This window comes from Mesoplodon densirostris, chromosome 16, assembly GCF_025265405.1.
Source record: "Mesoplodon densirostris isolate mMesDen1 chromosome 16, mMesDen1 primary haplotype, whole genome shotgun sequence".
Classification (NCBI taxonomy): Eukaryota; Metazoa; Chordata; class Mammalia; order Artiodactyla; family Ziphiidae; genus Mesoplodon; species Mesoplodon densirostris.
Genome location: NC_082676.1, coordinates 18,342,367 through 18,355,404, shown reverse-complemented (window position 1 = coordinate 18,355,404; position 13,038 = coordinate 18,342,367). Strand labels below are relative to the sequence as shown.

Here is a 13,038-nt window from a genome sequence, read left to right as displayed (position 1 = left end):
GGAGAAGCAGGAGGTCCGCTCTGTCTCTGCTCAGGTGGCTCTGAGCAGAGAAGAGGGCACCTGGGGAGATCTGAAGCATCCATCTCCTTGGTTACGCTCCATCGGGAGGCTGCCCACCATCACTTAGATGACTAAGAGAAAGATGGCAACACTGGCCTCACCCCACACAAGCCATGCGCATGGCGTGTCTGCCCAGAGCTGGAAAATGAACAAATGTTTGCTCTTCATTAGGCTGCATCATATTCCTCACAGCTGTTCCTTGTTGCCTTAAATAATCTTAATGGAGCTGTAGTAACCAATACCTTCTGGTTTCCCTACTGGGCTTGTTCTATTCATTATGATGACAGGCTGCCTGGATTGGACTGGATGAACATGCTTCTCTTCCTTCTCTCCATCACAAAGTCACCTCACCCTATTGCTCCACAGCCTTCCCAAACTTGATACTCATCTGACCATGACAGTGGCTGGCGTTCTAGGACTCACAGACAATCCCACTCTCCAGCCAACATCTGTTACCATTTGATGGCATGCTTAGGATTTTTGGTTTGTAACTGGGGAAGGTGGGGGAATTTGTGCTGGGGGAGGTAGGACTGAAGACTCTGAAGTCCAGGATCACGTGAAGAAGCCCCTTGACTCTAATGTGACTGTGGTCCAATAGCAGGGCAGATTTGTGGGGTCCTCACATGCCTCCATGGGCATCGGATGTGACCGGGAGCAAGTACAGGAGGTGAGGGGAAGGGTCTGTGGACACAAGCAGGGCACGTGCTGGGGACTCCACGAGCCTCCTCAGACCAGCGTCTCAACCTTGAAAGTACATTAGAGTCACCTGGAGAGCTTAAGAGATACTGATCCCTGGATCCCACTTCCAGAGATTCTGATTTAATCGGTCTGAAGGATGGCCCGGGTGTTGGTGTTTTTAAAACTTCCTTGGGTTATTCTAATGTGCAGTCAAGATTGAAAGCCTCTAAGACTCAGATATGTATGGGAAGTGCAGTTAATTTGCCTTAGGCCTCCTTGAGTTCTTAGGAACCCAAGGTCCCTGGTCAATCACCATGGCTAGGACTTGAGACATAACTACGGGGGTGGTAGCCCCAGAGAGTGGGGTCCAGTGGAGCTACAGGTGGGATGGGAGATCCAGCTGGCCTGGACAACTGGTTCCCACTGAGACTCCCAACGTATCATGGACAGAAGCACTCTTTGGATCACTCTGAGCAATGTCTTCACGCCCATTGCCTAAATATGAAAATGGAGGCCCAGAGAGGGGGAGTAACTGGCTCAAGGTCACCCAGATAGTTAATGAAAGAGACAGGGCTTAAATCTAGGCATTCTGACTCTCAATTCAGGACCATTCATGCATTATTTCAAGTCACCGAACTTAAAATATATACATTGAGAGGTTCAAGTTTACACGCTAAAGAGAGCAAGCTGATTTTATGGCTCGACATGAAAGAATGTGTGTCGGCTTGTCTAGGCTCGGGGCCCAGTCTCCAGGTTCAGGCAAACCCACATTTTCCTTGAATTACTGTCCCAGCCCCTTACCTGCCTCTGATCTCCCTGTTCTGATCTATGACAAATAGTTGCATCTAAAATGCGAATCCATAGTGGCTGTATCAATTTACATTCCCACCAACAGTGCAAGAGTGTTACCTTTTCTCCACATCCTCTCCAGCATTTATTGTTTCTAGATTTTTTGATGATGGCCATTCTGACGGGTGTGAGATGATATCTCATCGTATTTTTGCATTTGCATTTCTCTAATGTTTAGTGATGTTGAGCATTCTTTCATGTGTCTGTTGGCAATCTGTGTATCTTCTGTGGAGAAATGTCTATTTAGGTCTTCTGCCCATTTTTGGATTGGGTTTTTTTTTGTTATTGAGCTGCATGAGCTGCTTGTAAATTTTGGAGATTAATCCTTTCTCCGTTGATTCGTTTGCAAATATTTTCTCCCATTCTGAGGGTTGTCTTTTTGTCTTGTTTATGGTTTCCTTTGCTGTGCAAAAGCTTTGAAGTTTCATTAGGTCCTAGTTGTTTATTTTTGTTTTTATTTCCATTTCTCTAGGAGGTGGGTCAAAAAGGATCTTGCTGTGATTTATGTCCTAGAGTGTTCTGCCTATGTTTTCCTCTGAGAGTTTGATAGTGTCTGGCCTTACATTTAGGTCTTTAATCTATTTTGAGTTTATTTTTGTGTATGGTGTTAGGGAGTGTTCTAATTTCATTCTTTTACATGTAGCTGTCCAGTTTTCCCAGCACCACTTATTGAAGAGGCTGTCTTTTCTCCATTGTATATTCTTGCCCCCTTTATCAAAGATAAGGTGACCATATGTGCATGGGTTTATCTCTGGGCTTTCTATCCTGTTCCATTGATCTATCTTTCTGTTTTTGTGCCAGTACCATACTGTCTTGATTATCCCACTACACTACTGGGCATATACCCTGAGAAAACCATAATTCAAAAAGAGTCATGTACCAAAATGTCCATTGCAGCTCTATTTACAATAGCCAGGACATGGAAGCAACCTAAGTGTCCATCAACAGATGAATGGATAAAGAAGATGTGGCACATATATACAAGGGAATATTACTCATCCATAAAAGGAAACGAAATTGAGATATTTGTAGTGAGGTGGATGAACCTAGAGTCTGTCATACAGAGTGAAGTAAGTCAGAAAGAGAAAGACAAATATCGTATGCTAACACATATATATGGAATCTAAAAAAAAAATGGTCATAAAGAACCTAGGGGCAAGACGGGAATAAAGACGCAGACGTACTAGAGAATGGACTTGAGGATACGGGGAGGGGGAAGGGTAAGCTGGGACAAAGTGAGAGAGTGGCATGGACATATATACACTACCAAACGTAAAATAGATAGGTAGTGGGAAGCAGCCGCATAGCACAGGGAGATCAGCTCGGTGCTTTGTGACCACCTAGAGGGGTGGGATAGGGAGGGTGGGAGGGAGGGAGACGCAAGAGGGAAGAGATATGGGAACATATGTATATGTATACTTGATTCACTTTGTTATAAAGCAGAAACTAACACAGCATTGTAAAGCAATTATACTCCAATAAAGATGTTAAATAAATAAAATAAAATAAAATAAAATGCGAATCCAGCTTAAAAAAATCCTGCTCCCTTCAGTGGCTCCCCATTGCTCCTGGAATAAAATCCAAATCCCCTTGCCCACACCCCATGCCTGCCCCTACTAACAATTTCAGCCCCATCTTCTTCTTTGCTCCCTCCTATTTCTCAAGCTTTGGCTTAGGCTTTATGTCTTCCAGAAAGCCACTGGCTATCCATCCTCAGGCTAGGCTTAATGCACCCCATCTCCAAGGGCTCCGACAGCACTCTGGGGATACCTCTACTGTGACATTTTACCAAACAGTGAACTAATTAGTTTATATGCCCATCTTGAAGGATAAGCTCTAAGCTCCCCAGAAGGCAAGGACTCTATCTTGTCTCCTCAGTTTCTAGAGTCCAGTACAATGCCTGGTCTATGAAACGTGCTCTGACATCTCACAGTTGAAATTCTGTGTTTTTAATATCATCTATGTGTCAATGGCTCCCAAAGGTTTCTCCCCAGTCCAGGCTTCTTTCCCAAATTCCAGACTCATATATCCAGCTACCTACTTTCCATCTCTATTAAGATATCTAATAGACATCTTAGTTCAAAATCAAACTCCCCATTCCTTCCTCATCCCCAAGTCTGTCCCACCTGCAGCCTTCCCATCTCCACTGGAGGCAACTCCATCCTTCCAGTGGCTTGGGTAATAGCCTTGAAGTCACCCTTGATTCCTCTCTTTCTCTCCCAGGCCACATGTAATGTGTCAGAAAATCCTGTTGGCTCTATCTTTCAAATACACCCAGAATCCAGCCACCTCTCTCCACGGCCGCTGCCACACCCTGGGTGAGTCAGCACTGTCTCTCTGCTGGGTCACTGCAGTGGGCTCGCAACTGGTTTCCCTGCTTTTACCCTTTCCTCCTTCTGTCTATTCTCCACAGAGCAGCAAGAATCAGTCTTTCAAAATAATGTCAGAACATTATCACTTGTCTTCTCAAAACTCTGCAGTGGCTTTCCATTTCATTCAGAGTAAAAGCCAAAGTCCCTATAATGGCTTATAAGGCACTATATGGTCAGGCCCCCTTTAGTTCTCCAATTGCACCTTCTAGTACTTTTCTTTCTTGTTCACTGGACTCACACTGCACTTGACCTCCTTGTACATGCCAGATATATTACTCCCTTGATCTTGACTCTTTTCCTCCAGATACTTTCCAGCATGTCTCTGCTCAAATCTCATATTCTAATTAAAGACTGCCCTTTCAGCCTGTTTAATACTGGAACTCCTTCACCTCATGTCCCTGGAATATACCATCTCCCTTCCTTGCGCTTCTCTTTCATTTCCCATGGTACTTACTTGTGGAAGACTGTATTATCCACAGATTATATTTCCCAATACTCCTGTTCCACATTCTCTCTTAGAATCTTGCCGCTACACGTCCCTTCATCAAGAGATGGAGTCTCATTCCCCTCCCCTAGGATGTAGGCAGTTATTGTTTGCGTATAACCAACATAAGGTGGTTGGAGTGATGCTGTGTGGCGTCCAACTGTAGGTAACAAGGGGTGATGCACTTTCCACCTTGTTAGCTAGCGGGCTCACCAGCAGAGCTCTGCGCCACCATGTAAGAAGTTCAGTGATCCCGAGGCAACCATGCTGTGAGGAAGCCCAGGCCACCGGAAGAGGCTGAGTGTAGGTGTTCCAGCTGGCAACCCCAGCTGAGACCCCAGTTGTTAGCTATCTGAGTGAAGACACTTTCAGATCTTCAGTCCCAAGCCTTAGAGCACTTCCAGTCAAGGCTTTAGACATCATGGAATAGAGACAGACTATCCCTGTTGTACCCTGTCCAAATGCCTGATCCACAGAATCAGTGAGCACAGTAAGTTGGCTGTTTTACGTCACTAAGATTTGGGGTAGTTTGTAACACAGCAAACAGTGTTTTTCACTGTCTAACATACTATATTATTTACTAACATATTACATTAAGTAAGTTATTGTAAAATAACTGCCTTATTTTTAAGTCTATTGTTTATTTTGGGTTTCCTCCGCTAGAACACAAGCTTCACAAGGACATGGATCTTTGTCCATTTTTGTTCTCTGTTGTATCCCAAATACCTTGAACAGTTCTTAGAAATAGTAACTACTCAGTAAATATTTAATGAGCAAATTTGTAAGTGATTGTAAAACTTAAGTGAATTTTATAAGACACAGCTTGCTATAGCTGAGAGGTCCCTTATATGTCAACTTGTCAAACCCACTAATTTGTATGAAGAAAATGAGCAGGGTAGGGGAGTGACAGGCAACAAACAGAGCACATGGCGTGTGTGTTCGATAGCAGGATTGAAGACCCAGGAATCATATATCTACAATAGGAAACAGTCTTCAAGTAGATTTGTGATTCCTTGTTCAGTATGTAGATTCCAGACATCACAGGAGGCTTGATGATCAAAGCAATATCCAGCTATAGTCTAAGGAAGTGGAAAGACAGTGTGGAAAGACACCTATGAAGTAATGTTTTCTAATTAACCTCTAGTTAATCAGGAAATGCTGTTAACTAGAAGCTAAGCATTCAAGCTAACTGATTAATATAACTTGAACTAACTAAGGGCAAGTCTAGTCTACTTAATGATATTTCTGGTTGAAGTTCAAATGGTGGAACAACATTTATTGTTTTCCCTCTCATTATAAAAGCAGTTCATTTCCACGCTAGAAAATTTGGAAAATGTAAAAAGGCACAAAAAAAATAAATGAAAAAAAAAATCAATCCAAATCCCACCACAAAAGGATGGAATGGATACCTTTAAAAGATATCATTCTGGAAGGAAATGCACCAAAGTCGTCAAATGTATTTGTATTTCTGTTTTCAAATTTTAGATTGCAAGTTCTTAGAACAGTGCTTCTCAGGCTTTGACTACTTGGCCCCCTTTCTGATAAGCCACATATGTCCCTTAATGCTATTTGAAACTTTAAAACAAATTAACTATTATGACTAATGACTTATTAAACCTTCATGATATTGAATACAACTTTACAAACACACCCTCTCCTGACATTCACTCACCACACAGGTCTACACAAGTGAGTGTGAGCACACACACATGCCCCCCCCATACTTTAAGGGGTTGGGATTGAGGCAGGAGAGAGATGGGCCCCAGGCTGAGCAGCTGCCAACAGTCTCCTGTAGACATTTTGAAATAAAGATAATGACAGGAACAGAGCCCTGCTTGAGTAAAAGATAAGGCGAGCACATTTTTCTCATTCCTATGGTCAAGGAGACATCCTAGACCACACATGTGCAGAAAAGATACTCAGGGGTCAAAGGTGAGAGGGGGCACCAGCCCATAATATGTCCCGCCAACCTCCCAGAAACCGTCGTGCTAGAATTCATCTTGGCTGAAAGATGTGCGTGCACATCGGGCAGGGCCCTGAGTCAGGCCAAATATGGGCACGAGCAAGATGACTGGCCAGAGGGACCTGGAAACCTGCCCTCACATCAGCAATTTTAGCCACCCCTACTGGGCACGACTCACTCTGAGTCTGCCTATGTGTACTTCCACACATACTTTGCTTCTAATAAACATTTTATCTGCTTCATAATCTCTGTCTCTTTGCTGAATTCTTTTTTCAAAGAAGACAAGGACCGAGGTCCAGTTGCTGGACCCCACGGCCCCCTGAGATCAGGATCATTTAACCAACCTCCTAGGAAATAAGGCCCAGGGATGTGAGGTGATGAGACCATCACCTGCAATTCTTATCCCAGTATCCTTCCAAAATTTATAGATTGAGTATATGAAAAATACTATTTATTTATTTATTTTTTTGCGGTACGCAGGCATCTCACTGTTGTGGCCTCTCCCGTTGTGGAGCACAGGCTCCGGACGCACAGGCTCAGTGGCCATGGCTCACAGGCCCAGCCGCTCCGTGGCATGTGGGATCTTCCCGGACCAGGGCACGAACCCATGCCCCCTGCATCGGCAGGTGGACTCTCAACCATTGTCCCACCAGGGAAGCCCGAAAAATACTATTTTACTTAGACCATATTTGAAATTAACTGCCGGGGACAGGAATAAAGACACAGACGTAGAGAATGGACTTGAGGACATGGAGAGGGGGAAAGGTAAGCTGGGACGAAGTGAGATAGTGGCATGGACATATATACACTACCAAACGTAAAATAGATAGCTAGTGGGAAGCAGCCGCATAGCACAGGGAGACCAGCTCTGTGCTTTGTGACCACCTAGAGGGGTGGGAGGGAGATGCAAGAGGGAGGGGATATGGGGATATATGTATACGTATAGCTGATTCACTTTGTAATACAGCAGAAACTAGCACACCATTGTAAAGAAATGACACTCCAATAAAGATGTTAAAACAAAAAAACCAAACCAAAACAAAAGAAGTTAACTGCTGGTTCTCCTGAGCTGGTAATTACTCATGTCCATTGACATAAACGTTTTTGTTCACAAACGTTTGTTCATAAACGTTTTTGTCCTCCTAGCTACCATGTTTTATACTCTCAAAGTTTTAGGACCAGACAGGCCCTTAGTAATCACCTATCCAAACTCTTCATTCAAATAATAAAGAACTTTAAAACTCAGGTAGCGAAACGATAGGCCACACAGTTTGTTGTATCGGAATCTGGATGTCTGGACACCCCCTACTGCCAAATTTAGCACAATTTCATGACCTCACACAACTTCCGAAATATTGCTTTGTAAGCTCTTTCTCAGAATACAGTCTGAGAGATAAACTTAGTATGCAGTATCAAGAATTCCAAATGTGTAGCATCTGAGTCAATGCATTTTCACTGCACACAGTGAAACTGAACCTAGCATATCTGGGCCACGTGATGCATGTGAGAAACCCCCCCCCCACCACCACCACCACAACAAAACCTAGTGCATCTAACTCAGAGCCTGGCACACAGTAAATGCTCAAAAGATATTTTGGGAAGGATGGAGGAGAGGTAGACAGAGGAAAGGAAAAGAGAAGAAAGAGATGCTTGGTTCCAAAGCAGCCTGCAGCTGGATCCCGACCAGCTCAGGAGGGATGCAAAATTCCTCTTGGGGGGTCAGGTGCTCTTTAGTGCAGGAAAACATCTTAATGAGTTTTTCCTTCTACCTTTTGTTTGTAAAAGGTGAGGCCTAAAGGGCAAGGAGTGAAACAAAAGGAGTGAGATGAAGATAGCTATAATTGTTCTGCATAATAAAGTAGAGGGAGTGGAGTTCTTTTCCTGTCTGCTATAAAAAGGAGGAGAAAAAGAAAAGGAAAATTTTAGGACACTCAAAGGAACTTTTGGGAAGGAAGTGGATAGAGACCTGTCTGGTGACCAGAACCTCACCTCAGGAGGACTTGTATTCAGTACTTCCTGTACTCCACTGCAATCCTTCTGTGATTCCCTAAACCTTAGTAACAACTGCTACTCACAAATCCTTGGCATTAGAGACTTGCTGGGGAGGAAGGTAAGGGATGTCCAAGGCAGGGGTGCGGAGCAGGTACCGAGAGAGGGAGGACAGCAGTCGCCAGATGCGATATTGACTTGGGGGTGTTGAAAACACAACAGAAGCATGACAATGAGGCCAGAAGTGACCAGGAGCAAGCAGGCCTGCTGAAAATCACTGGCAGGGGTGATCTGCTGGCTTTTCTACAACACGTGGGATGGGGGCTGGAGCCATTCTATTGATATCTTCCCACTGAAGGCAGGTGTGACTCTAAACTGATGCAGTAGGTCTGGGTGGGCCTGAGATGGTGCATTTCCAGCAGGCTCCCAGGTGGTGCTGATGCTGCTGAACCGGGGACCCTACTTTGAGTACCTTTAGTACCCACAAAGCCTCTGTGCCCATCAGGGAGTGTCCCGCAGGCTGGTCTCTTACCTCATATTCCTCCTTGAACCCGTAGCCCTGGCCTCTCTTCATCTGAGTGATGTGCTGGAGCAGGTCAGCCACCCGGATGGCGGGCTGGAACTGGTCCCGGGGATAGCTCATCTCCACGGGGTCGCAGGCGCGGTAGGGGTGAGTCTGGATCGTGAGGGTGGGCTGGGACAGCTCCCCACGGCTGCCATCTGCTTCAAAGAGAAGGAGAGAGAACAGACCATCACCTATAGGAGTTTTGTCCTCTGCCCTCTGTGGCTCCCCCTAGGTTGACCTCAGGAGGGCAGATGGACCTAACTCAGGACTCAGCTGATCAGGGAACCGCAGAAAGAATAAAGAAACACGGTTTCCCTGCCATGGCTGTGGCGATAGACTTAAACATGAAAACAACAAACAAACCAGTGACACACAATACCCCTTGGTTCGTTTCTACTTCAAGGGTGCCTCTTGATGGAGTAAAGACAAGGTTCCAGGTTGGCTGTCATCTCCTGCCTGTTTCTGTCCTTCCTTCAGGCTTGCCAGGGTGGTCTCAGCCAATCCAGGCCAATCCCAGAACCAGTGAGAAGCCAGGCAGGATGGATACTAGGAGCACCCTCCTGTTGAGGAAGCAGGCTACCTGGAATCGTCTCTGGTGCCTGCCTGCAGGTGAGGAGAGCCTCAGGTCCCTGGAGATCAGAGCCATGTGTCTGCTTCTGGTCCATTTGCCTGCATCCCCGTGTGACCTGGTTTCTCTATTAGTTTGTTTCCTTTGGGTCATACACTGGGAGGAATTGGAGCCAGTCTTGGATCTGCAGTAGACAGCAGGGACCCTGACCCTCTCAGCTGCTCTGCAGCTATGGGCTCTGCAACAATGATCACCTTCAGCCTACTGTCTAGTTTCCCCAGAATTGAACACTCTTGCTCCAGGAGTGATGCTGAACCTACCTTACAGGTAGGGAAGCCTGAGCCTCCTCCTTCAGTCCTGATAGCTACTTCTCCCAGGCCTGGGTCCTACGCCTCATCTCCTTCATACATCTATTCTTGGTATAAGATCTATAATCTCGTCTGATAATAATCTTTAGACACACTGAATTGTGTTAACTGCTCCCTGCTAGTTGGGCCGCCCTCAAAACTGATGCCTGCTTAGGTTGGAATTTGAATTCCTCTGCTCTCCTTAGACCAGTAAAACCACTTTCTTACCCTATGAACTCCCTGCCAGCTATACACTCACTGTCAATCTTTCAGGGCCAGTTTGTCTTATCCAGAACCATTCAGGCTTGGTCTCCCCAACCTCCTCCCAAAGACATGGACAGCCTATGCTCTAGACCCTCCTGTTTGTGGCATGCGTAAGATGAGAACTGCCAGATTTGATGTGTCTCACCCAGATGTTTTCAGGCACCGCAAGGTACCAAGGCAGACCCCACGGGGCCTGTGCCACACTCATTCCCTGGGAGTTCTAGCATACATTCCTCATTTTCTGCAACTTGTCTTTTCAAAATCCACGTATCTTTCAGCTTGTTTCTCTCTGTCGCAATAACCCATCAAACATTGATTCTGTATGTAAAAGTGAATTTTCCTCCTATGTGACAGCATGAGCAAACCTCTTCCTAGTAAGGAAAGGATTGCCAACAGAAGGATCTAGAATATACAGGTTTATGCACCAGGAAGAAGGGCCTAGGTGAGATGTAAGCACAAGTCTTCTGACAAGCATGAGAAAAATACTGTTTACTTTTCTCCTGGGATTTGAGGTAACAGGTAACACATCTTCACTGGCGTTGCTTAAACACAGAGCTGGCGAATGTGGGCACAGTTTCCCTTCCCCATCACACCCTTGTGATCAGGAGTTAGATTTACTGAGGCCCCACTCTGTTCCAGGGACTCTGGTAGACACTGGAAGTGCACAGAATACAGCTTTCACCCTCAAGGCTGGATGGTCTAGTAGGGTAGACAGACAAGAAGAACCACTGGACGCATGAGCAAAGAAGCTGGAAAAGCCAAGCACATCTAGGTAAGAGAAAGGAAGATAAGATGGAGAGGAGGTAGAGAGTGGAAATATGATGGGGGTAAAGCTGTGAGAGATGCTGTGAGGTCAGCCTAGAAAGGTGTGAATGTCTAAGAATCTTCAAGCCAGCGGGAAACTACTGAAGGATTTTCAGAAGACTCCTTCTCATTAAAGACTCACGCTACTTCTTGTTTTTTTTTTTTTTTTTTTTTTTTTTTTTTGCGGTACGCGGGCCTCTCACTGTTATGGGCTCTCCCGCTGCAGAGCACAGGCTCCGGACGCGCAGGCTCAGCGGCCATGGCTCACGGGCCCAGCCGCTCCGCGGCATGTGGGATCCTCCCAGACCGGGGCACGAACCCGTGTCCCCTGCATCGGCAGGTGGACTCTCAACCACTGCGCCATGAGGGAAGCCCCTCACGCTACTTCTCGTAGGCGTCCCAGCTTCCATGGATCTGAGGCCTCCTTCCAGTCAACATCCCTCATGGGGATGGAGAAAAAAGGAGCACTTGAGTTTGCTTCTCTAGATGCTGCACTTCACGATTCCCAGGACAGGATGAACCGGAGTCAATGCCTGAAGCTCTGTGAGTGTGTCCCACCTAAGCCACTATCATATATGGTGACAGATATCTTCAGAGACCCATGGGCCTGGGACCTGGGCTTCCTGGGAGACCAGCTGCCTGGCAGAGATAGGCTTCTTAGGAAACAGCATCTGACAATTTTTGTGAGATGCCAAGTGTTTCAAAAACCAAACAGCTACCAATATGGATATTTTCCTCTAAACACATTGCTAGACAGACTGTAAACTTGGTGTCAGCAAAACCAACACTGGAATGGAAAACAAACGTGTCTGAAATTGAGCAACTTGTATTGCTGTAACATATGTAATAATGCCAGTGCTGGTGCTAATGATGCTACGAAGACTCAGAACCAAGGGAGTTTCAAGGTTTGTTAATTCAACTAGTTGGACTCCCTTTTCCAGGGTATCTTACTTCACCTATTCCCTATTAACCTCTGATAATGCAGAAGTGATGCCTTTTATCACACCCCATTTCACCAGACTCCCTACACTTAATTTTCCATCATTAGGTTTAATGAAAACCCAATTTGACAACTCACTTCTCTCAGGAACCTACAAGTAATGCTACATTTTTATCAGCCCCAATTAAAAATCGTTATGATGTTCCTTTTCGAGAGGGAGCCTTAAAACTAATGTGTGATTCTGCTGCTAATTCAACAAGGGTGCTGGAATCCACATGCTGCTCATAAAATGTAACTCAAACCAGCTGGCCCAGGGAGAGAACATTTTTCATTTTTCTCCTCACCAGACCCTTAATTTTCATGCCATTTCAACTGCTCATTTATAGGCCTTACATGTTTATTTATCACATAATAATATTTTGGATTTCTTTTGCACCTTTTCTATAGCTGTTGTCTAAGGCTGTGAATTCCCCCACAATGTGTCTTGTTGCTGCCCGTGAAGGGATGGTGGCGCGAGCAGAGGGATTATGGTGACGTGTATGAGATGCCAGGTCACCACCATCCCTCTGATTTCCTCTTTTCTGTCTCTCTGCCAGTTGCTCTTCCTTCTTCCTTGGGAACCTGGCTTTGACCTTCTCTTTCTTTTTTACCCCTCTGCTACTAAGCCATTAGAGATCTCCCACTAGCAACAGCCACATATTTCCAATCACTTGCTAGGAACTGTCACTCCAGCCGGTTAACAAATATTTACTGAGTACCTATATTGTACAAAGCACAGTGTTAGATATAAGTACAGACTGGAGGGTGGAGGAAAGTGTGTTCAGAGGGAGATACGCTGCCACAGCCCTTGCAGGAGAGAAGAGGAGATAAGATGTGCGTAAACATGTCTGACAAAGGTGGAACGGATGGGCTCCAGGAGGTGGGAGGATAACGTGCTGCAGAGTTAGGCACCGTGGAAACATCGCCCAAGCTTTTGGCATTCACGCCCCACTTCTGTGGTTTTTGCCATCACTGTGTACAACCTGTACCAGCTCCGTCCAACAGAACTCTCCACAATGATGGAAATGGTCTGTATCTGTGCTGTGCAATATGGTAGCCACTGAACACATGGGACTACTGAGTGTGTGAAATGCGGCTAATGTGATGGGCAAACTG

At 45.5% G+C, this 13,038-nt stretch overlaps 1 protein-coding gene across 1 annotated transcript in view; it reads right to left on the bottom strand.

Annotated features, from left to right (window-relative positions):
* The window catches only part of PTPRT (protein tyrosine phosphatase receptor type T), an 825,916-nt gene that overhangs the window by 83,315 nt on the left and 729,563 nt on the right, over positions 1–13,038 (bottom strand). The window contains exon 20 of the mRNA XM_060079174.1: positions 8,928–9,118. Within this exon, the coding sequence (XP_059935157.1) occupies positions 8,928–9,118 (191 nt within the window). The remainder of the gene's footprint in view (positions 1–8,927; positions 9,119–13,038) is intronic.